This window comes from Chionomys nivalis, chromosome 2 (assembly GCF_950005125.1).
Source record: "Chionomys nivalis chromosome 2, mChiNiv1.1, whole genome shotgun sequence".
In the NCBI taxonomy this organism is placed as follows: domain Eukaryota; kingdom Metazoa; phylum Chordata; class Mammalia; order Rodentia; family Cricetidae; genus Chionomys; species Chionomys nivalis.
The window spans coordinates 60,396,642-60,422,965 of NC_080087.1; the positions used below are offsets into that span (position 1 = coordinate 60,396,642).

At 38.3% G+C, this 26,324-nt stretch overlaps 1 protein-coding gene across 2 annotated transcripts in view; it reads right to left on the reverse strand.

Moving 5' to 3' along the window:
• Positions 1-2,382: 2,382 nt before the first annotated feature.
• Positions 2,383-26,324, reverse strand: part of Lin28b (lin-28 homolog B) — an 86,360-nt gene continuing 62,418 nt past the window's right edge. For both annotated transcript variants that reach the window (XM_057762981.1, XM_057762982.1), the window contains exon 4: positions 2,383-2,848. In XM_057762981.1, the coding sequence (XP_057618964.1) occupies positions 2,482-2,848 (367 nt within the window). In that variant the 3' untranslated portion in view covers positions 2,383-2,481. The remainder of the gene's footprint in view (positions 2,849-26,324) is intronic.

Genomic DNA, 26,324 nt, shown 5'->3' on the forward strand with positions numbered 1-26,324 from the left:
TGTAAATGCCTATCTATGCTACAGATTAAAAGTGTCTGTACCAGAGAATTACTATAAGGCTGTAGCAGCATCAAGGTGTGCTATGTAATAGCTAGGAGGTAGCCGTTTGCTGTAAACGGAATGTTTCACCAATGGGAATGAGCAATGTGCTCATATCAGTGAATTCACATCTGCAAGGAGTGGATGAGTTTGCTTTACGAGACTTTTCACATGAAATAAAAACAGGAGGACCAATACCTGATATTCAGAATTATAATCGTGTCAAACTCAGAGGTAGTTACCAACAAGTACATGTAAGAACATAAAGACCTAATTTATTTGGCTTGTTTTGAGTAGGCAGGACGATAGACTAGTCTGTAAAGAAACAATAAAAACATCATATTGTATGTTCCCTGAGCAAAGTTCTTTGTCCTGAGCATGTAACAGTGACAATATTTTCATATAAAAAATAAATCCCAACTTTAACCATAAGGTTTTGTATGTGCTCTTAGTAATTCAGTCTGGTTAGATGCTGAAAAATGTCAACTGCACCCATAAGGTCCATAGTTCAAGTGTTCCAGAATTTTCTACTTAATTTTTAAAAGTGATCTCAGCTCTGAATTTTTATATGTAAACAGAATGTCCAATTTTCAAATCCATAAGTTCCTATTTCTATAGTCAAGGAACTTTGGTTTGAACTTTCAAAGTCACCTGTCATATTTTGCTTGTACAATTGTTACTTTGTCCATTATACTTGGGTGACACTTTGATTTGTCTACATAATTTAAATAAGCTTGAAATGCTCACATAAGGCAAGACAGTACTTCTCTATGGCTACGTCACATTCAATATCGTCAACAGTAAGCTCTGCATTACAGCACACTGACACGTCAACAGAATACTACGGGAATTCTCATAAATACTGTCAAGAGATTCAAGCTAACCTGGAAAGGACTGGCACACGGGAGGAAGGAACTCCTCAGCAGAATGCATTTCATTTGAGTCACGATGCTTTCTTGTTTGATTATCTGAGCTTATACCAACAGGCCCATATAAATTATATTTACTGCCAAAATTATGCACTGCAATTCCTTGGTACCTTCTTGGAGATGTTTCAAAAGGAGAACAGAACTATACTAAGACAATCTGTTAGCAAACCGAGAATCCATCTGAGAAGATTCTTATCAATAGCCCCGAATGCTCATCCTGAATCCCTAACTTAGGTTACTTCAGCTTCTGTACTCCAGGCAACTGCCATGGCATCAATGTTATCACAGAAAGTATTTCTGGCCACATGGCAGTGGGAATTTGGTAATTCTGCTCCAGGCTTATCATTCTAGCTGCCTGCCACCAAACGCTATTCTTTTTAGTATCAGCCACAGACTATCTGTTGGGCAACTGTAAGCATCTACTCAATTTTCACTCTAAGCCTCACTATTTTTTCATTTCTATGGTGTTTGTTTGTTTTAAAACAGGTCTGAGGATTCTATGGGGATAATAAAGACAGCCACTAAAATATACCCAAATAATTAGTTTCCTTTAAGGCTTCAGTAGTAAGTAAGGAGACCTTCCCGTTCTAAGTGATGGTTCAGGAGCTGCTTAGTCAAGGGAGGCTTCCGTTGCCATAGTCCCTTAAAAACCTAAGAAATGTGAAAAAGAGCTGGTATCAAAATACCACTGAAAAGGGTTATACCATGATATTTATACATTATCCTCCCCTTCATTCTTCTTAATAGGCATGTAAATCACAATCATAACAAAAGACACTGAAATACCAGCCCAGAAACTTCACATTCATTGTCTTTTCTGGAGTTACGTATCCAAAAATAAAAAGCTTACGGCAGTCAGAGGCATTAGAGTTAAGCTGCCACCTTCAAACAGGAGAAGGCAGATAACAGCAAAAGCAAACACTCCATCAGCACCAGGACACAGCAGTGAATCCAGACTTGGGAGGCACCAAGTATCCCAAAAACCTTTAGTACCATTTGACTGGCAGTCTGAGATCTGATGCATACTTTGGTTCACAAAAAAGTAACAGTCAGGAGGTTATGCTTATGTAATATAAAAGAAAATTTAGGAAAAATTCTAAGGGTTAATTCTGAGACCACCTCAAATGCTTCACATGGACTTTCAATGCTTGGAGATGCCCAATTATCTGTGGGAGAGTATGTGCTTCTATCTCCATAATACATGTATAAAGACATATATCTATACACATGTATGTGTATGTATACACCTGTGCTCCTATGTGAAATCCCCACACATACATATAGACTCAAGTCTCTCTTCTCACTTATGCAGCACATACTATATGTATTTCGAGTCTATAAAACATGAAACCCTGCTTAAACGTAATTTGCTCAAGAATGATTTGTCTGATTAAGAAATTCACAGTTCCTCAACAGTAGTTAAAATCCCGGTCAGATGCTATCTGTAGAATACTATTCCCCTGTGCTTGCGTGAGGTAGACTTCCCAGCCGGGTGAAGAAAATGCCGACGAGATTAAGATTTTTTCCGTTTCTGAATTGAAGGCCCCTTTTTGTTTGACTCTTCTGTTGCTACAAATGCCTTCATGGAAGAAACTTCTTGGGGTGACCTGTCTGACAGCTCTGCCATCTCTGACCTCGCCTCCTGAGGAAAAGGTGATGTGCAGCCATGGCCCCCTCCCACTTCTCTTGGCGAAGCAGAAGTGCACGGCTGGGACTCTGTCTCCTGTCTTCCCTGAGCACTGGTGGGCGGCTGTGCGATAATCCTGTGCGGGCAGTTTGCCACCATGTGCATGATGCTCTGGCAGTAATGGCACTTCTTTGGCTGAGGAGGTAGACTACATTCTTTAGCATGATGGTCAAGGCCACCGCAGTTGTAGCATCTGCAAAGAAATACGAGAAAAATATCTTAAAAGTAGGTAGAGTGTATAATTAATGAAAAGCAGTGGTTATTAAAATAATTAAAAATTAAAATTATTATTATAAATAATAATTATTGAAATAATAATTTACATAGATGTCAACTTTAATCACCAAAGTTCAAAAGCTGTCGATGAGATCAGTTTATTCAACGTGACTTCTTGATATGAACCATTTATACTATTTATATTGGCTGCTTTAAGGCTTATCAACACCAAATTGACCCAGCGACTTTAGAAATTAGTTGGTGAAACACAGCAGTCAGTGAAAACAAAGGCACCGAAAATGATAAGGATTCCCATACAGAAATGAGTCACTCAAGTTTAATGGTTTATTGTGAAAGAATAGTTTGACCCACTAGATGGCAGTCAATGATAAACCAAAGATCCACCAGCTGCCTTTAAAAATGAGTATAAAAATATAGTTGTCTGTCATGATAGAAATTAACTTGCTCAGCCTTTAGGAAAATTATAGACTAAGTTTTATGGCTTAAAAAAGACTTCAGTGTTTATTATTTTATCCATGGACGCTAATAGGACTAAAATAATTTTTTTACCTTTGTATAAAATTTACAAGGAAATTTGATACCTAAGCTGTCTAGTCAAAAAACAAATAAACAAACAAGCAAAACAAAACAACAATGTCCAGTGAATTACGAAGCATGAGGCAAGACAGTGAGTGTCCAAACCAGAACAATGCTTCAAAGAAGCATACGAGGATGGAGACCAAACAATTGAGTCTAATGCTAGCTGGTGACTGGAAAAGCTGGCTTATTCTTCCTATGGACACTAGCCTTCCCTTAGAGTAAACTTCCCTAAACTGAAGAAAGCATAAACCTCACTCTCATTTGTTACTTAAATCTGAAGGGACACTGGAGACACCAACAGGGTTCCATACTAGATGCTGGAAATCCACCTTCAACCTCATCACAAACATAACACCAATGCACATAAAAAATAAAAAGGAGTTGTCAAAAAATGGGGGATCTCAGAAGCACTTGTATTTTAAAAAGTTTCGATCTGAGTCTTAAAGATAGAACTTTCTCACTGATTAGTTTCCAAACAATTGTTTAAGAGGTTTTTATATTAAATTACTTTCCAAATACAGTTATAATTCCATATTTCTCACCATAAAGCACATTATAAATAGTATTTTTAAAACTGAAGAGCAAAATATATGATAGATGTAAAAAGTAGTTTAAGACTATATGACTAATTATATTTGTATGTTTGAGAACGCCAAGCTTAGTAACTTAATTATTTTCCATTTAAAAAACAAATTAGTTACTAGTAATTTAACAAGCACTGTATGTAGATACTCAGCATAAATTAAGGTTAAGCATCGTCTGCTTCCCCATTTGCAATATTAGCATTATTTATTTACTTACTTATTTAATGTATGCGTACTCTATATGTATGTACAAATTTATGCCAGAAGAGGGCATCAGATCCCACTATAGATGGTTGTGAACTGCCATGCAGTTGCTGGTAATTGAACTTAGGACCTCTGGAAGGGCAGCAAATATTCTTAACCACTGAGACATCTCTTCAGCTCCCTGTCAATGTAATCTTACAGAACAGACAAGATGGGATTCTATTCTTTGTAAAAGCCAATAGGCACTTGTTTATCTTAATAGACTGCATTATGTTTTCAAATGTCAAGAGAGAAGTCAAGAAATAAAGTGTTCTAATTCCTTGCTGCTCACACATACACCATAGTAAATTAAGCACTGCAATTCAGATACAATACCCACACAATGACCTGAGAGTATAAAGGGGAAACGATGAAAATTATTCAGCCAATGCTTGAAATTCAGGCCCTCAAAATAGACTGGAAAATGTCACCTATGAATCTGACCACATTACTTACTGATCTGATTTCCTGCATAGTTTGTCTATAATAGAAGAGAAATTCTTACATTAAATTTGCCTTTTGCCCACCTGTAAGGTATCTTTTTTTTCTTCATTACATTCATGTGCTGAGGTCAGAGGACAGCCAGGAGTTCATTTTCAAAGACAGAAAATAGGAAGCAAACTCTAGGAATAGAGTCGACTCTCCTGCGTGCACAGCGGGTTCAGTCACTGTGGCATGTACTGCCTTTTCCAATTCAGGGAACCATTCTGCCTACTCACTGAACAAGAGCCTGGATGTCAGAATTCTACTTTTACAAATGGAGTCTTAGATCATCATGTTTCATGAGCCTGGTTGTAAATGTTATTTTAAAGAAAGATATACAACTTTAGTTTCCCAGCATTTCAATGTGCACATGTACCTGTTGGGATTTTCAGGTTATGTGTTAACATTAGGGTCACCGCCTTTCACACTGGATGATGAACATTCATTGTGCATGTGTATAGCCTTAAAAGGGGGAAGTAGTATTCATTTCCCTCTTCTATTTAAGCAGCGGCAATTGCTTTTACCAAGAACTTAGAGCACAGCCCATTATGGAACCCTTCATCCCAAGGGAATGACAGACATCAAGATGCTAACGTTCAGCTCATAGATGATGCCACAGCCACACATGTGAGACCTGCTGTACATGGCTCTAGACACCTTTATCCATACTTTGTACTTCTCCAGATCAGTCTGTTTTTATTCATTAGAAAGGATTTTATATTATGATGTGGGTATCAAAATAGTAAGTGTAGCACACACAGCTACAAAGCTAACAAATGGGGAGAAAATGTCATGGTCAAAGGATTACATAAAGAAAACTATAGTTATGCTTTGTCATCAATTCCAAAAGCCTGGCCTAAAAGTTAACATGATCTATTGTCTAGCATCCAGGACAGATCCCCAGCAGTGTTTTCAAAAAATTCAACCAAATAAATCATCTGTGTTCAGTATGTTATAAAATGTTGAGCCAATGGTACCAAATAGGCTCTCTTATGCATTAAGCAAAAATATTAACAGAATTGTCCAATTTAATTTTAGGATATCATTAATTTCTTTTGTGGAATCATTTGATAGATATGTTAACTCCAATAAGGTAGCACACATTCTATCAGTATTACTTAAAATAGTTTAGAAGATTTTAAAGATGGAAGAAAATTAACAGTAAATATTTTTAAGGCTACCAAATTAAGATTAAAATTTCTAATTAAAAGGAGAATTCCATCAGTAAATAGAACAGAAGACCTGAGATAGCAAAGTTAACAAAGAAAAAATTCACAAACATTTTAAAATTTTCAACTTATTTATTTCACTTTATTATGAAATAAGCAATTGTATATGTATATGTGTATGATGTGTGTGTGTGTGTGTGTTAGTGTTAAAAGCATATCCAAATTTCTGGTGATTCTGTTTTTAAAAATAAAAACTTTGATTTGGAAGTCAGAATGTAGCTGTTAACTATTACTCTTAGGAAATTAACTTTAGTGAAATAAATGAATGTATATTGTATTTTTTCTTTTAAAAACAATTTATGGGGTTGGAGAGATGGGTCAGTGATTAAGCACATGTACTGATCTTGCAGGTGACCCAAATTCAGATCCTCATAACCCTGATGAGGGGGCTCATACAACCTCTGTACCTCTAGCTCCAGAGGAAGGGTGATATAAGATTCTCCTCTGTATGCTGTGAATAGCATTGGTGAATAAAGAAATTGGCTTGGCCTTATAGGGTAGAACTTAGCTAGGCAGGGAAAACTAAACTGATTGCTGGGAAAAAGAAGGCAGAGTCAGGGAAAAGCCATGTAGCCTGGTCAGTGACAGATGCCGGAACTTTAGCTGGTAAGCCATAGCCATGTGGTGATACACAGGTGAATAGAAATGGGTTAAATTCATATGTAAGAGTTAGCCAATAAGAAGTTAGAGCTAATAGGCAAAGTAGTGATTTAATAATATGGTTTCTGAGTGGTTATTTCAGGTCTCAGCTACAGGGTGGCCGGGAAACAAGTGGTCTCCTCTTGCAACAGGAGGGATACTTGTAGCCCCTATTGGCAACTGTACGTACTCACTTACACAGACCCATACATACACACATAACTAAAATTAAAATCGTCAAAATGATTTGCTCTTATGTATGTGTGTGTATGTGTGCCTGCATGAGTATATGTGTACCTTGGGTGTGCAGGTGCCCACAAAGGTCAGAGATGTTAGATCCACTGGAATCAGAGTTGCAGGCAGTCACGAGCCACCTGATGTAGATGCTGAGAACAGAACCCTGGTCCTCTAGAAGGTCAGCAAGTGCTCTCAACTGCTAAGCCATCTTTCCAGCCCAATAAATTGTACTTCCAAATGACATCAGCCAGAATGATTAGAATCGAGATAAAGCGGGAGTACTACATTAGAATGTTCTTTTGTAAACAACACTTCAATGCCTGCAAAGTCTTTACTAGTTGTATGTTTTCCCTCTGTTCTAAGAGTGATTTGGAAAAAATTCAGGGAGTAGTCACACTGTGGACATTCAGGCAACTACCTAAAATATTATAAAGAAAACAAGTTGGAATGGTTTCCAGTGTTTTTAAAATGAAAAGGATTTACGTAGAAATTCAAATCCCTGTCTGATCTTGTTTTCGGGGAACACAGGCAAAGCACAGTAGAAGAAGGGCAAACTCTGAAGGGAAGGAGGTATAGGAAAGGCATAGATAGAACTCCCAATTCTAAACAAGATGCCATGGGGACTTAAGAAAATCAGATTGGAAAGCACTTCAGTGAAGAAACTGCAGAAAGCTGTCCAAAGAGATCCTTTACCATTCTCAATTTTTGATTACAGCTAAATAAGTTCCAGAAACAGAGGGCAGAGGGTATAGTGCACACAAGGTCCTGAATTCAGTTATCAGCAGCATACACACACACACACACACACACATACAGAGAGAGAGAGAGAGAGAGAGAGAGAGAGAGAGAGAGAGAGAGAGAGAGAGATGATACATTTCTCAGCTCTATACTTTTCTAATATGTTGGAACACGGTTTAAATTCAGTTATCTGTTAGTCAAGCCATCAGGTAGTGATGAAAATAGATGGGTTGTCAGAGAAGCCAAGAGAGCCAAGAAGTCAAAGACTGACAATGTAGCTCTTATTGGGAACACTTTCAGAACTTGTCTGTCCCCTGTAAGATGAAAGAGGCAGGCTGTGACAGCCGGTTTTCACAAGCGCCATCGTGTGCCGACTTCTTGCTCCTCTATTGCTATCTCTGTTATTGTCTACAGGATTCGTCTCTAAATGTTCCAGTCGTCATGAAGCTTTAGTAAACCACACAACCAGAGGCCCTTTATCAGTCCTCCCTCCCTCCCTCCCTCCCTCCCTCCCTCCCTCCCTCCCTCCCTCCCTCCCTCCCTCCCTAATCTCAGTTTCAGACAATTTAACTAAGGTACGGTTTGTAAGAAGTTCAAAGGGGAGTTTCTTACCTGTCAACTACTCTACTGACCTCTTTTATTAGTTGGTTATATGATGAGGAATTATCTCTACCACCTACTGGTTCAACAGTTTATAAAACCCATTCAATCACTTTCCTAAAAGAGAACATAGCCGGGCGATGGTGGCGCACGCCTTTAATCCCAGCACTCGGGAGGCAGAGGCAGGCGGATCTCTGTGAGTTCGAGACCAGCCTGGTCTATAAGAGTTAGTTCCAGGACAGGCTCCAAAACCACAGAGAAACCCTGTCTCAAAAAAAAAAAAAAAAGAGAGAGAGAACATACACTGTGTGCAAAACTTTCTACTAGATCCCAAAGACAGGTATGGTGATAATTAGCTGGATAATAAAATTTACATGTTTATGTTGTTAATGTCTTCTATCTTTTGAACTGTCTCAGGTTTATTAGCTTTTTGGCTCTGATTAATGATGTGGTCTGGCTTGTACAACTAAAAATGTAGCAAAGTAACTTGGGAACCAGCTAAAACACACCAACAGCTCTTCTCAAAAGCCTTTCATCATCTTATAAAGACAACAAGATGATGGAAAATGAGGGGATAGAAGACAAATGGCAGTTCAGGTCACTGAAAAGTAGAGACGGAAAATGTTGTAGTGGGTTTAAAAGAGAATGGGAGAGAAACCATCAGAGGGAGGCATGGGTGGAGGTGCCCAAAGGGAGTCTTTTTTTGTGTCAACACAATTCACTCAGGGACCCTTATAAACCAGGTACTTTGAAGTTTATCTTATTAAATTTAAAAGCACTTGGTAGATTTTTCAGCAACTGCATGAAACAATAATCATTTGTTGAGAGTTAACTGTTTTATATCACACTGGAAGAGCAAAATAATCAATTCTAGGTCACAAGTTACATTTTTATTTGAAACAAACATTATCTCTCTTGGGTGACAAGCAGCATCTCAGACAGGTACTGTTCTGGCTAATGGAAAAGGCTGGTGTGTTTGCGTTTTTTCCCCCTAAAAGAAAGATATGCTCAAACACAGATAACTTAATGTGTTCCACTATCTTGGGAGTAAAAGGGCAGCTTGTTATGAAACAGGGCCAAATCCCAGCCACAGTGGCCCCTCTGCCAGTAAGTACCAGACAATGAAGAAATGAAGAGAGTGTCCAGTCTGAAGTGACTTGTACTCATGCACTCACAGAAGTTGGTGCCTTTCTGTAGCAGCAGGGGCACAACCATTCAAATACAAACCTGCATTCTTTTAGTTTTTCTTTTATTATTTGGTCATGTTTATCTTTAGGAGTAAAATTTTTTATATATATACAGGAAGAACATATATTTAGCTTGCATCCAAAAGGTTAAAATAGGAGGTAGTCACTTGGATAAATGAATATGAGAATGATGTATTACTGATTTGTTTGCTGGTAATTACTGATGTTTGCTCGCTTATTTATTTCAGTAGCTTGCTGGAAATGTAGAAGTGCAGAGCTGCTTCTCATGGGGCCATTCCAAAGTCTCCATAGATGTGACGTGACTCTGCCAAAAGGAACACAGTTCCACCAGAACGGTGGCAACTTTTACAATTTTTTCTCTTCATCATCACATGATTTAAGTTTTGGTGTGACTACACTAAAATTTTCTCCAAAGAGTAATGAAATTTATTTTAATATTAAGCACCAGACTGGATGCCAACCATGAGAGCACATACTTTTAATCCCAGGATTTGGGAGGCAGAGGCAGCAAGATATTCCTGGAGTTTTAGGCCACTCTGGTCCAAATAGTGAGTTTCAGGAAAGCCAGGGCTACACAGCGAGAACCTGTGCATAATAAATAAATACAAATACTAGACTGAAGCTCCATTTTAAAGTAGGTATTTCATCATTACTTGAAAAAGGAATAATTTATCCTCTACCAAGTAGATGTAGACATTAAACAATATATGAAAGAACTTAAATAACACAATAAAAACACCCTGAAAACATTAGGTCTCTAAAACAAGAATTTCAAAAGTGACCAGGTCACACACATGCACACCCCTCTTTGTTTAAAGAGAAGCAGACAGCATGAGATTTCAGAAGAAAGAGCAATATACAGAGACTACAAATCAACTTTGGTGGTATGACTTCATTACTGTGCAGCTTGTCTGCAAGTCAATGCCCATAGCGGACAAATCAAGAGTTGTCACTCTGGGATTAGCCAATATTATACCTGCTGGGTTATGCAGAACTTTGATATCATAATGATAGAGCTACCTTTTTTATACAAATAATAATGTTGATAGGATCTGAGTTTTTATGAAGATAATATTAATACTCCCTCCCCTATTTTATTACTGAATTGGTAAAGATATTCATAAGTTCATTTTAACAATGTTTATTTTATATAAGCAACATTAATTTATAGAAAATTAGTGTTCTTAGGAGCATGTTACATGGTGTGATTTATCTAAAATGTGCCAATGGGAGCAACTTATGTTGCTAAAGAAACTTGTGTCAAGCCGGGCGGTGGTGGCGCACGCCTTTAATCCCAGCACTTGGGAGGCAGAGGCAGGCGGATCTCTGTGAGTTTGAAACCAGCCTGGTCTACAAGAGCTAGTTCCAGGACAGGCTCCAAAACCACAGAGAAACCCTGTCTCGAAAAAACAAAAACAAAAACAAAAAAACAAACAAACAAAAAAAGAAACTTGTGTCAAACCATATCATGTTAATAACTATGTTGGAATCAGAAAAGACTTAAAATTTGGGTTAGAGAATAGTTCAGAACTTAAGAATGTTTCCTCCTCTTCCAGAATTTCTTAGTTTGGTTCCAGGCACCCAAATCTGGTACCTCTCAACTGCCTGTAACTTCAGCCCTAGAGGATTCAAAATCTTTTGACCTCTGCTGTCATCTGCACTCACATGGGCACCCCTCCATATACATATAAATAAAAAACAAACAAAACAAACTGAAAAAAAAATGACAGAATTAAGACTGTTTTAGTTTAAATCTCTAAGGCTTAGCTTCTAGTGATCAGTGAGTTTGATATTTCATTTCAGCCCAGCTCCTGCCTAAAAAAATATCAAGGAAAGATGAGAAGTAAATAATCGCTGGCCTAACTCTCTGGTCAAATTGGTTCTCTTATGACTGGCTGATACCATCCTTTGCCAAGAGTCAATTCTACAATTGCTCACCATGTGAGCAGGTGAAAATTGGAGCAGGTTCATTTGCTATAAAGCCGGAAATGAAGTCATGAGTGTTTCCTTGCACATAGGACTTCTCTTTCTTGATCCTGCAGGGATGCTTTATTCCAGGAAGGTGTACATGGAACTAAGGCTGATGAAGTTAAACATCACTGCAATATTGTCTTTGATCACTAATCACCTAAAGAAGTGGGTCTCAGGGCCTCATCAATGGCTCAGAAGATAAAACACTTGCTGGTCCAGCTGAGAACTTGGACTCCATTCTCAGCGCCGACACCAGGTGACTTGTAACACTTGTAACTCCAGTTCCATTGACCTGACACCGTTTTTCGGCCTCTTCAGAAACCAGCATAAGATGCACATATGTCCATGCAAGCACACATAAAAAAAAATCTTTAAAGAATTATGTCTCACTATTTGGCCATGTGAAGATATAGTCATTGATATAAGAAAAAAAATGGCTTTTTAATGAGGACAGTTCCCCAGGGATCAGAGCTGAGGGGTTTATGTTCTTGGTTTGTTTTTTGTTTTTCAAGACAGGGTTTCTCTGTCTAGTCCTGGCTGTCCTGGAACTTGCTTTGTAGACCAGACTGGCCTTGAACTCATAGAAATCCACCTGCCCCTTCCTCTGCCTCCTGAGCGCTGGAATTAAAGGCATGTATTATCCCACATCCAGGAAGAATGAGTTTCTTTTGCTGCAATCATCTTATGGATTTGGCTGATGGAAATTTACGTGAAGAAACAAAGCCACTACATACATTTTATTAATCTTGTAGTTGTAATGAAAGAAAGTAAATATAAATTATTTATTTCATAAAACAAATATTTTAAAGTATGTTAGCTATAATATTTACAATATCTAGATTATGGAAGCAATATATAGGTGTTCAACAACAGAGGCCATTGATAAAGAAAATATACATGATAGAATTTTTTCAAATATGAAAATAGATGTAACTAAAAATAATCATAATCGAAACTCTCCTATCCCCAGTGACCTCAGAGGAACTCTGAAACACAGGCTGAGACTGCAAAGAGGACCAAAAGGTGAGTGATAACCCACACAGCGGGGCACCCCACTCCCTAGACCCTAGGTATCAGAGCAAAACCCCAGGCCTTCCCCCACCTACCTCAGCTTCTCTAGGCAGCCAGCAGGGAAGCTTCCTGCAGGTGTGCTGCTCCAACACCCCCACTCCTTCCATCGAACCCTGTAAGGTACAAGTCTCACCCCACCTCCACGCCACCTTGTGTCCCCCCCACCCCCGTGACTGCACGGAGAGAACTAAGAGAACAGAACAGAAAAGAAGCAAACTCACACAGGAGAAGCAGATGACAGGAAATAATCAAATTGAGCGTTGAAATCAATAAAACAGAGACAAGGAAACAATACAAAGAATCAATGAAACTAAGAGCTGGTTCTTTGAGAAAATCAACAAGATAGACAAACCCTTATCCAAACTAATCAAAAGGCAGAGAGAGAACATCCAAATTAACTAATCAGAAATGAAAAGGGGGACATAACATCAAACACCGAGGAAATCCAGGGAATCGTTAGGTCATACTAAAAACCTGCACTCCACAAAATTGGAAGATGTAAAAGAAATGGACAATTTTCTGAATAGGTACGACATATCAAAATTATATCAAGACCAAGTAAATAATATAATTAGACCTATAGCCTGCAAGAAAATAAAAGCTGTCATCCGAAAAGCCTCCCAAACAAAAAAAGCCCAAGGTCGGATGGTTTCAGTACAGAATTCTACCAGAACTTCAAAGAAAAGCTAATACCTATACTCCTCAAATTCTTTTACACAACAGAAACAGAAGGAACATTGTCAAACTCTTTTTGAAGCTATAGTTACCCTGATACCGAAACCACACAAAGACTCAATGTCCCTCCTTAACATTTAGCAAAAACACTCAATAAAATACTGGCAAACCAAATGCAAGAACACATCAAAATAGTCATCCACCATGATCAAATCAGTTTCATCCCAGAGATACAGGAATGGCTCAACACATGAAAATCTGCCAATGTAATTCACCATATAAATAAACTGAAAGAAAAGAACCATATGATCAACTCATTAGATGCATTCAACAAAATCCAACACTCCTTCCTGATAAAGTTGTTGGAGAAAAGAGGGATGCAAGGAACATAGCTAAACATAATAAAAGCAATACATAGCAAGCAAGCCAACAGCCACAATCAAATTAAATGGAGAGAAACGCAAAAAGATTCTAGTAAAAGAAACAAGACAAGGCTGTTCCACTCTCTCCGTATCTATTCAACACAGATCTTAAAGTTCTAGGTAGAGCAATAAGACAACAAAAGGGGATCAAGGGGGATACAAATTGGAAAGGAAGAATCAAACTTCCGCTATTTGCAGATAATATGCTAGTATACATAAGTCTTCCCAAAGCAATGTGCCTTACCCTCTCTTAGGAGTGGATGGGGGTTGGGGTGGGGGCAAGGTAGAAGGAATGGGAGGAGGGAAGGAGTGGGAACTGGGATTGGTATGTAAAATAAAAGATAGTTTTCTTAAAAAAATAAAAATAGAAATATTATTATAATCATATTAAGTGAGTTAAGAAAAGTGACAGAAACTCTTTTGAGTTTAGGACTAGTCTGGTCTACAGAGCAAGCTCTAGGCCAAACAGGGACATACAGTGAGATCCTATCTCAGCAACAATAAAAAGACACTAAGAGGGAAAGAGAACAGGAAGGAAAACGAATCCATTGAGTCGATCACTCTGATGAATGTTAAAGGTAAGAATGTTCTATACTTAAAGTCAAACGAAAGCAGCCACCCTCTCTTCAACAAGACCATAAAGTCAAGAACAATTCAAAGTTTTCCATGTGAGGGTATGAGATGAACAGAAGAAATGATTAGTATTCACAAACTGACACATGCTGATATCATTATTATACTGTGTAATAGGGATAACAATTTGGGTCTGTTACATTTACACCTTTATTAACTTTCAATATTTTAAAAAGGTATCATTTTGTCTGTCTTTATATCATTAATTTAAAATATTTTAAGAGTCTTCTGGCTAGTTACTGTAATTCTAGCTATTCAGAAAGCCAAAGACTCTGACTCATAACTTACATAAAGACACACACACACACACACGGAATTGGAGGAACCACCTCTCTTGTCCATAAAAAAAAATCCACCCAAATTTGTGTATGTGCATGAGCCTCTGCCATCACCTGTGGAGATAGGCCAAGAGATTGGTATCTGACGTCAGGGTGTCTTCCTCACCTGCTTCCCCATCTTATTTGGTGATTCACTTTTTGCAATGCATACCACCACCCCTGTCTGCTCATGTGCATATGTTCTGGGAGTCCTCATGTCTGTATGGCAACCACTTTACTGACTGAGCTATCTCACAAATGCTTAAAATACTTTGCAAACTAAATAGCTTACTAATAAATGCTATTTATATTTTACAGATACTCTATTATATTATTTTTCCATTTATATATTTCCATTGCATTTTCCATTTCTTGTGCACTGTGATTTTCTTTATCTACTGTCTTAGTTAGGGCTATTATTGCTGTGATGGAACACCATGATCAAAAGCAACTTGGTGAGAAAAGGGTTTATTTGGCTTACATATCCTGGAGCACTGTCCACTGAAGGAAGCCAAGGCAGAAACTCAAACTGGGAAAGAACTTGGAGGCAGGAGCTGATGCAAAGGCCAGGGAGTACTCTTACTGCCTTGCTCACCATGGCTTGCTGGGCTTGCTTTCTTAAGAGTCCAGGGCCATCAGCCTAGAGGTGTCCCCCACAATGAGCTGGTCTCTCCTTCATGAATCACTAATTAAGGAAATGCCCTAGAGACTAACCTGCTTACAGCCCAGGCTTCTGGAGCCATTTTCTCAATGGAAGTCCCCTCCTCTCAGATGGAAAACTAGTCAGCACACCTATTCTTGCATTTTAGGGCAAGGGAGGTTACTTAGGGTGGAGACCAAAGCCTTGCATGCACTATGCACATGATCCGCCTCTGACTTCCTTTACCTACTGTCTTAGTTATACTTCTGGGCCCTACCCTTAAATTTCGATGAAATACTAGAAAATTCATCTGCTTTGTTGATGAAACACACTTCTTTCTATATGCATTTCATTGTTTAAATATTTGGTATTTCTGCTTTATATCTTGGAATAACTAAAAATCAATTCCAGGGTAATTCAGGTCCTGCAAGTTCTTCCAAAACATTGTACAGATGAAGAAGGATACAAAGAATTAACTTGAGCCTCATTTTCAGCATACACCCCAAATCCCAGCACCTGAGAGATAGGCAGGAGGATGATTCAAAATTCCAGGACAACATGGGCTATATATAGTGAGACTGTCTCGAAAACACAAAGGAAGGGCGGCAAGATGAGGGGCCTGCAGCCAGTCCTGATGACACAAGCCCAACCTCATGTACCCGCAGCATGGAAAGAGAACAAACTCCTACAAGTTGACTTCCAACCTCCATGTGCATGCTGTGAATAAAGGAATAATATATATATTTTTCTAAAAGAGTGGAGGAGAATAAAAAGAAATGAATGTGTGTAAACTATAGTTTTAAGGGCAAGGATTCTGTCCCCCACTTCCCCCTTAGCTCTAGGATGCTTTCTTATACTGGTTTTCTTTTCATCTCACTGCTATTTCATTCTCCCAGATAGAAAACTTGCACTTATCTATCATTTCCCTTTCGAAAATTTAATGCATCTCCTTCCAACTACCTCCTGTAGAGTCTTCAAGTAAATAACTGACATTATTTTCTCCCTTTTGATGTCCTATGATTTAGAGTTTGTTTCATTTATTCAAGGTCATCTCAACACCTGGCTTTCAAATCTCCTTTTTTCTAACAATTGACTTTCTTTAAAAAAAAAAAAAAAGTTTTGTTTGTACACGTGTGTGTTTGTGTGGGTGTATGTCATGCATAAGAACACCCAGGGGCCAGAGGCTTCATCTCTTAGAGCTGGAATTACAGAAGGTTGTAAGCACTTGGCATGGTGCTTGGAACTGAACAGACCCTCTCTAAATAGTAGGAAGTGCTATCAATTGCTAAGCCATCATCTCTCTTTAAGATTTACTTTTATCACGTTTAATTGTGTGTGTGTGTGTGTGTGCGCATGTAGGCATATGCACATGAGTACAGGTGTCTTTGAACGCCAGAGGCCTTTAATTCCCCCCGGAGTTGGAACTATACGAGGTTGTGAGCTGCCTAACAGGTGTGCTGGGGATCAAACTCTACAAGAGTAATAAATGCTCTTAACTGCTGAGACATGTCTCCAGCTCCTCAAATCTCTTCTAATATTAACTGATTTTCTTTAAAAGTTTATTTCTTTATACTCTTTTCTACTCCCTATTTATTCATACTCTTTTCTAGTACAGTAATTGGCCCAAGAAAAAAGAAAAAGTGTTATTAAAGTATTTTCTATATGTCAGTCTTTAAAATTGTAATGGAAATGCCTTGTTTACTCTAGGTCAACTCTTCTAGTTCAACAAGTAGCCTTCTTCACTGTTTGTTCATCTGGATTCTGCTCTGGCCTTGTCATGTGGTGAAGTGCACCTATCATCCCATCAGGTCCATCTACTACACAGCTACTGATTAACACATATTATTACTTTAGATAATATAACTGAAGCAACCAATAAAATTACTTTCTAAATAAATCACTTTTAATAGCCACAGAAACACAAGTGTATGTTTAGGAGTGCATGTATTTCTGCATGCATGTGGAAATAAGAGATCACCCTCAGGTGCCATTCTCTCAAGCACCTTCTTATTGAGCCAAATTTTTTCTCAATGGCCTAGAATTGGCCAGGTAGGCTAAACTAGGGATCTACCTGTATCTACCTTCTTAGTGTTTGTGTTCAAAGCACACGCCACCTCACCTGCCATTTTATATGGTTTCCAAGGCTCAAGCATAGGTGCTGATACTTGCATGGTAATCACTTTTTTGACTGAGCTATGCCCTCAGCCCTGGTCTCTGTTTTTCTTTTGAACTCTGATACTGTGTACGGTTTTAACTAGGTATGGTTCTGTTTTAATTTCTTAATTCTGGCTTTTACCTGGATGCTGGGATCCAAACTCTTGTCCTCATGCCTCTGCAGCAAATATGTACTCACTGACCCATCTCCACAACCCTTACACAGGGTGGCCTAAGATCACAGATATTTGTGTTATGACTCATAATAGTAGTAAATTTAGAGTTATAAAGTAGCAATGACATAATCTTATGGCTGGGGGTCAGCACAACATGAGGAACTGCATTAAAGAGTCATAGCATTAGGAAGGGTGAGAATTGCTGCCTATGGAGTCACAACATCAGTGGGATTATGACCCGAGCTAAAACTTTAGCATGGCTCCCAGTTAATGTAAGAGGCTTGAAGTACACGACACAGTGACAACCAATTCTCTCCAGAGAAAATGTACTTTAAATCTAGGGGTTCTTTGTAGATAAATGCTGGAGGATCATAGCTTTCTTATTTTTCTTTAAAGATGAAAGAAAAGAAAATAAGGGTACTGCGGACCTCAGCAGAATCAGACCCAAATACTTCCAATATTGGGTTTGTCGTATTCAGTCTATACAAGTCACCTCTTGGTCTTTTGGATAAAATCAAGCACAGACAATATAATAAGTAAATTCTTATGTGTTTACAGATATATTCTTAACATTATCAAACTAACAACTCCTTCCATTAATTCATTAATTAATTAGTTCATTTTTCAGAACAGAGTTTCTCTGTAGCTTTGGAGCCTGCCCTGGAACTCACTTGGTAGACCAGGCTGGCCTTGAGCTCACAGAGATACACCTGTATCTGTCTCCTGAGTGCTGGGATTAAAGGCGTGCACCACCACTGCCCAGTTTAACACCCTAAAATGTGCTTATTCCTATCCTGGAATTTAAAAGAACATAATCTGTATAGATTTATTGAAACATAAATTTGTAGTGATGTACCCATTCCTCTAGGATATTATTTCTTTACACTCACAGAACATTCTCAAACTTTATTACAGGTGAGAGCTCTGTTACAACTCTGGGACTAAAAAGTAAAATCACAACATTGGGCCTTGGACCTGAAGGGGCTTGACTATTGGAAAAGAGAACACAGAGCCCACATATCCGACAAAAGGTGCTGGATGTTCTAGGTCTGACAACATGTTTGATCTCCAGAACTTACATGGTGGAAGGAAAGAACTAACAGTTCTAAAAGCTGCCTTCTGACCTCCATATATATGCCAAGCACTCCTGTATATATTATTTACACAAACAAAACAAATAAATGGTATTTTAAGTCAGTGAACTTAAGGATTGATTGACAAAAGCAATGATAACTGAACTACACAGAAAATAAAATTTATAAAATAAAAAAAAGTTAACTATGCTCCAGTGGATGGCTCCACACCCATGAACATATGGTTGGCAAAACAAGAAATTGTACTCAACTAGTTACTTAAAACAAAACAAAACAAAAGCACACACAGTTTAGGGGTGCAAGGAAGAATCACAGAAAAGAAGTTAGGGTTGAATATGATCAAAAATCATTGCATAACATTCTCAAAGAATTATTAAAATATATTAAGAACAAAAAACAAACACAAATAGAATATCTGTGACACAGGAGACACTCATAAAATAGCCTGATACATATAATAGAAATGGGGAAGTGAAAGGAGAGGGGACAGAGCAGGTACCCAAGGAAGCCAGGCATGAAACTGTACATCTGCAATCCAGGCATGGAGGCTAAAGAAGTGTCTGTAGTTCCAGAGCTCTATAATACAACCTGTTTCAAAAAAACACAATCATAAAAACAACAAGAATATCTGAAGAAATAATGGCTAAAACTTCACAAATATTATAAAAAATCTTAGAGCAACAAACTAAAATAAATATATAAATTAATAAATCAAGAAATTTTTTAAAGATATATTTATTTATTATGTATACAACATTCTGCCTTCATGTATGCCCACATGCCAGAGGCGGGCGCCAGATCTCATTACAGATGGTTGTGAGCCACCATGTGGTTGCTGGGAATCGAACTCAGGACCTCTGGAAGAGCAGCCAGTGCTCTTAACCACTGAGCCATCTCTCCAGCCCTAAATCAAGAAATGTTAAACATGATAAATGCAACTTAGCATGCTCTAATTAATTAAAACCAAAATAAAGGAACAATGGGCCAGATCCAATTCATTTTATAAAACAAACAAACAAAACCCCCAAAGTGCAGTATTTTGCTCAGAAATAATGGAAGTAAATGACGATGGAACACACGTGGAAAGGGACAGACAGCAAAAGGATTTCTAACCCATGCAGCTGCATTACAAGCTAAAGTCACCTTGGAAGATGGGACCTTAACTGAGAAAGTGCCTCTATAAGACTGGGCCATAGACAAGCCTGAGGTACATTGTTTTTGACTGATGGTTGATGTCAGAGGGCCCAGCTCACTGTGGACTGGAGGCCTGGGTGCTATAAGAAAACAGGCTGAACAAGCCATGAAGAGCAAGCAAGCAAGCAAGCAAGCAAGCAAGCAAGCAAGCAAGCAAGCAAGCAATAGTCCTTCATAGCCTCTGCTGCCTCCAACTTTCTGTCCTGGATGATGTACTACAAGCTTTAAGATAAAATAAACCCTCTTCAGGGAGGGGCTTGATCCTGCCCCAAATTCATGTGCATGGGAGCCCTCACCTGTTGGGAGGAGAGGATGGGGGTGAAAGGGAAAACCTTGGTTGGAATATAAAATGAATTAAAAAATAAATAAATGTTAAACAAACAAACTCTCTTTTTCTCAAGCTAATTGGTTATCGTGTTTTAACATAGCAACAGAAAACTTAGCAAACACATAACTTTTTCTCAAGTTGGGGTGTTGACTTGGTTGTCTGCCATGTCACTTGAAAGAAATCCAGGGAGAGTTTCATACGTGCTAATTCTAAATGTATTAATATGTATGAATGTATGTACACGTTTTTTTTTTTGCTTTTTTTTTTTGAGATAGTGTTTCTCTATGTAACATCCCTGGCTCTCCCGGAACTTGCTTTGTAGATCAGGCTGACCACAAACTCACAGAGATCTGACTGCCTCTGCCTCCTGAGATTAAAATTCTAAAATTAAAGGCAAGCACTACTATTTGGATGGGGCTTCACCCCAGCCCCTGGCATCCATTTTGGAATGCTGGGTGGAAAGTTCCATTTCAAGCCCCCTCCCCTGGGAGTGCTGGCATCCATTAACCTGAGCTTTTTCTAATTTGGTTTGATTTGGCCTGATTTGGATTATTGTGTCAGCGGAGAGGTTTGTCGGACTAAAAAATCTTTACAATCACCACTACCCTGCAAAATATCTTTTAAAATAAGGATAAAACACCACAATGAATTTCTGCCATCAGAAAAAAAAAAAAAAAAAAAAAAGCAGATTCAAGAAGTGTTGTCTTGTGGACATTTAGACCTACAGAAAGAAAGGAAAAGAGCTAGAAATGAAATATGTATGTACAGGGTGGGGAGATGGCTCATTGCATAAAGGTGCTTGCCACCAAGTCAGACACTTGACACCTGACAATCCTCAGGACCCACATAGCATAAGGAAAGAACCAACTCCTATAAGCTGTCTTTTGGCATTCACATGCATGCATGTATACAACCCCCACCACACGCACACAATAAATGAAAAAATGCAATTTTTAAAGATATGTATGCAAAACACTAATTTAATGCATTAAAACCAAAGTTTGTGATATTTGTGCCATGCCGTAGTATATTAGGACAGACAAGCACAATATGACATGGGTGAGTAGAACTAATATTTCTGTAAAATTCACAAATGGAATATTAACCACAAAAGCAGAGAAAATGAGTAATAGAGGAAAAGAAGTATTCAGATTTGAATCTAACATCTTCAATAATTAAATACAGTAGTCTGTCTCTGCACACACTCAATTGAAAGGCAGAGACGGCCAAGTTTGTTGGAGTAGAATTTTTAAAGAGTTAATAATATCTAAGCTATTTTAAAAGTTGGTAAACAATACTTCAAATTAAGATTAATTAACAGGGTATGGGAGAAGGAATTTGGGTTGGATATCTTTAAGTGTCAATGAATATATTAAAATATAGTTAAGAGTCTACAAGAGAAATGAAATATATCACAACAGCAGGAAGACACAAAACTCCCAAATACAGAATTCAACAAATATGCTGTTGGTGGAGTGTTCAAACACACAAAACACTCTTAACTGAAAGGGAAGCAGAGAAAGCAGCAATCACAGTTGAAAATGAACATGCTTTTTCAGTAACTAATAAAAAATGGGAAACATACCACAGTAAGATACAAATTTGGGCTGCACAAACAAACAATATTATTTAAGTAACCCCATAGAATAAAACACTCAATATTTGCTGAGTATGTATTCTTTTCAAATATACACATAACACTGCCCATGGCAGACCACATCTGGAGACAGAAAATTATATTAACAAATTTCATAAAGATGAAATCTTACCAGAACATGTTTTCTGATGCCAACAAAGTGAAATCAGAAATAAACAAGACACAAAGAGGTTACAATGTATTTGAACATCATACACTCTAACACATATCAAGAAAGAAATCATAAGAGAAATCAAAACGAAAATGTTAAAATTTATGAGATATTCCTGAAACAGCATTTAGAGCTTCAAAAGTTTGTATCTGAAAAACCAAAACATTAAAAATCAATAGTTTAAGAGAAGTTAGAAAGAAAATAGCAAAAGAAACCTAAACTAAGTAAAATAAATAACAGAAATAAATGATGTGGGAACTAGAAAATTAAAGCCAGACTTGAAAGGAACAGTAAAGTCCTATGGAAATAGAGTAGAACTAGGAAAAGAGAAGGAGAATCACCATGGTCAGAATACATGGACTATTATATATCTTACAGACATTAAAAGGATGCCAAGCAGTTAGCTTTTGCTCAGCAATTGAGTTCTTGTAAATCACAAGGCCCAAAGCTCAATCCCCAGAACTGGTGTGAGAGGAGGGTGTCGGGTGTGTGTGTGTGTGTGTGTGTGTGTGTGTGTGTGTGTGAGAGAGAGAGAGAGAGAGAGAGAGAGAGAGAGAGAGAGAGAGAGAGAGAGAGAGAGAGAGAGAGAGAGAATGTGACGTTTAAGTCAGTTTGTTAACTCCATGGGATGTAGAATCGTATAGAAAGCCTGTGAAGAATTAATCTAGATTATGTTAGCTTCTGGACAGGCCTGTGAAAAATAAACCAGATTAGATGAATTGATGTGAGAAGCTATGTGTGACAACATTCTATAGACTATGGGAACTTTTAAGGTTGTACTGAATGAATTTTGTATTATGAAAAAGCTATGATCCTATGAAGATACAGGTGTAGTGATATTTCATTTGTATTTTAATAAATAAAGCTTCCCTGAAGATCAGAGAGTAAAACAGCCCCACTGCTTTTCAGACCAGGCAGTGGTGACACACACCTAGTAGCCACACCAGTTTGCCATAGAAACTAGGCAGTAGTGGGGCATGTCCTTAATTCCAGGCCTACAGACGATTATAAAACAGGAGGAGACAGCTCTCAGACAGACTCATTCTGAAATTCCTGGAGGCAGGATCACCATTGCAGATTGAGGTAGAGATAAGAGGGGAGGAGGGGGAGGAGGCGGAAATTTTAATTAAAAAAGAATAAAATAAAATAAAAAAAAGAAAATAAAAAAAAGTCTTACAGAAGAAAGCTCAACTTCATTAGAAAAAAATTAAAGTTATATTATGTTGTTGTTTGATTTTTTCCCCCAGGTTGGAATATGGCATAATGCTAAAATAATAAAACAAATGAAATTACTAGTCATAAATAAAAGTTACAATAAAAAAAAAAAAGAGCCAGTGGCTGCCTTTTTTGCTTTTCTGAGCTTTATGTTGAACCCCAATATCAGTCTCTGGGCTTTTATTAATCACGCTACATACAAGGTGGAAGATTATATGATGCATTTGGGTGTCAAACTGACAAGGACTAGATGGCTAGTTCTGACATCAACTTGATGGGATCTAAAAATTAGTGTGATGGGATACAAGTTTCTAAGTATGCCTGTGAGGAATTCCCTAGGGAAATTTTCAAGCTGAATTTAAAAAAGGAACTCTCTAAGCAGCAGCATCCATCTCTCCCTGCTTCCTGACTATAGATATGACACGATCAGGTGTTACAAGCGCCTACCACTGTGACTTCTCCACCACAAGGGACTACTGCATCCTCAGAGTGTGAGTCAGAACAAACTCTCCCTTCTGTGAACTGCTTTTACCTGGTATTTTGTTAGAGCAATGAGACTAGTAACTAATACAAAGAATATAATGAGCAATTTTATGCATGGCCCCTGCCCCAAACCACAAATTATATACTGAAGATGCACTTGGGGAAAAGCCTACCATGTAAGAAGACAAATACAAGAACAGAAAGCCTGAATTTCCTTCAGTGATGGTTCACTTCTTGCTTTCACTTTGTAGGCCATACTAATTAACTTTCAGACACTGGTTTACATGTTTCTGTGAACTTAGGATTTAGATATAACTAACATTTAAAACAACAGATATGTTACCCATTGGGTAGGCTTTCTAATTAGTCTTAATAGACAAAGACTAAGATCTCCTGACGAAGAAGGAATCTGTCTCCCCAGAATACCTATGGCTTAGAGCTGTATATCATCTACTTCCCCAGGTCAGCATGCATGTCCGCAGGTCTATGCTACCAGCCTGCAGGAGCTTTGCTTCCAAACTACAGGATTCAAGTAGCAACATCAACTCTCATCAGGATCTCTACCCAGCAGACACAAAACAACTTCCAAACAATCAAGCAGATGAGAAGAGATGAACTTTTCACTGTCCAGGGTTGACAAGATGAGATGAGAAAGTCTCTACTTTGCCTGCTGTCCTACATACCGTAGACTGTGAGTCATTAAATCAAAGTTACTAACTCCTTCCCTCCTCCTTTCTCTGCCTCTCCCTCTTCTATGGGTTTCTTTTTCTGCCTGCAGGCAGTTTGTTCCTGGAGAACTCTTACTAATACACTTGCTGTCTAAATACATATACTTAGATTTAACAAACAAAGGCTGCTGTTGTGTAGTAGTTTCCTCCAAGATTGAAACAGTTTATCCAGCAGAGAAGCTCCTTAAAACAGAATGCATGCAACTAAAAACAGCTTCAGGAAATCCATGAAAGTGGCCTGATTCATTAGGTCCCTACCTCCCCTTCCATGAGTAAACAATAACGATGCTGACAATCACTCTTAAACAAACCAAGCTGCAAAGAAGATTGAGTCTACCCACCATCTGAGCCACCTAGGAAGGAAAAGATCCTGTTAATCTGCCTGCATGCTGTGCAGTATTCTCCAGGTTTCCAGCATTCACAAGCTGTCACCCGTACTGGAATGGGTTTTGGTGATGCACCTACTTTGAATAATTTCTGCTCCTGGAAGTAACTCCTCACTCATATTCCAGTAAGTAATCCCCATAAAATTTAATGGTTTGCCAGGTGGTGGTGCATGCCTTTAATCCCAGCACTTGGGAAGCAGAGGTAGGCAATCCCTGAGTTTGAGTCCAACCTGCTCTACAAAGCAAGTTCAAGGACAGCCAGGAAAAAACACACACACACAGAGAGAGAGAGAGAAAGAGAGAGAGAGAGAGAGAGAGAGAGAGAGAGAGAGAGAGAGAGAGAGAGAGAGAAGAGACAGAGACACCGAAGTATTAGTTCACCAAGTTAGACTTTGGTGGTGTGCTGGCTAGTATTATGTCAACTTCACACAAGTTACAGTCATCCGAGAGGAGGGAACCTCAATTAAGAAAATGGCTCTAAAAAAATGGATTATAGAAAAGCCTGTAAGCCTTATTAGTTATTGACAGGGGAGGGCCCAGCCTACTGTGGGAGATGCCACCCCTGTGCTCATGGTCCTAGGTTCTATTTATTAAAAAAAAAAAGTGGGTTTAGCTAGCCATGAGGAACAAGCCTGTAAGTACACCCCTCCATAGTGTGTGTCTCACCTCCTGCCTCTAGATTCTTGCCCTGACTTCTTTTGATGATAAATTGTGATGTGGTAGCATAAGCCAAATAAATCCTTCCCTCCCCAACTTGCTTTGGTCATAGTACTTCATCACAGCAGTAGTAACCCCAACTAAGATAGATATTCCCTTTCTGGAATGAGTAGGTGTGTGTGTGTGTGTTGCATCTCTCCAGGAAGTCTGTAACATAACAGCTGGCAAGATTGCTCAGTAGGTAAAAGAACCTGCTGCTAAGCCTGACAACCTGAGTTTGAGCCTAAAACTGCCCATACCCATTACATACATATCACCTCTCTCTCTCTCTCTCTCTCTCTCTCTCTCTCTCTCTCTCTCTCTCTCTCTCTCTCTCTCACACACACACACACACACACACGCACATCACATGCACAATGAACTTTTCTTTTTGTTTTTTGATATAGGGTTTCTTTGTGTAGCCCTGGATGCCAGAGAACTAGCTTTGTAGACCAATTTGGCCTCAAATTCAGATATTGTCTGCCTCTGCTTCCCAAGTAGGATTAAAAACGTGTTCAACCACTTCCTGTCGAACTTTCTTTTCTTTTTTTTTTAAAAAAATAAAGCTCCAAATTCAGATGGTTTTTATAGGGAAGTTAAACAAAAAACAAAAGACACCCAAAGTATCAATTCAATTCTCACCAAATTATTCTAGGTTAATGCAATGCTGATCTACTCTACATAAGTTCACTTATAGTTTATATGCAAATATAAATGAACTTGACTATGCAAGGCAATTTTGAAAAGGAAATAGAAGATTGGAGAGCTAACAATAACTAATTTCAAGACTTATATAAGCCTAAGTATTTTATTTTGGTATTACAGTATTTGGGGCCAGATAATTCTACTCATGGAAGAATGGGAGATTGTCACGTGCATTATTAGATGCTTAGCAACATCC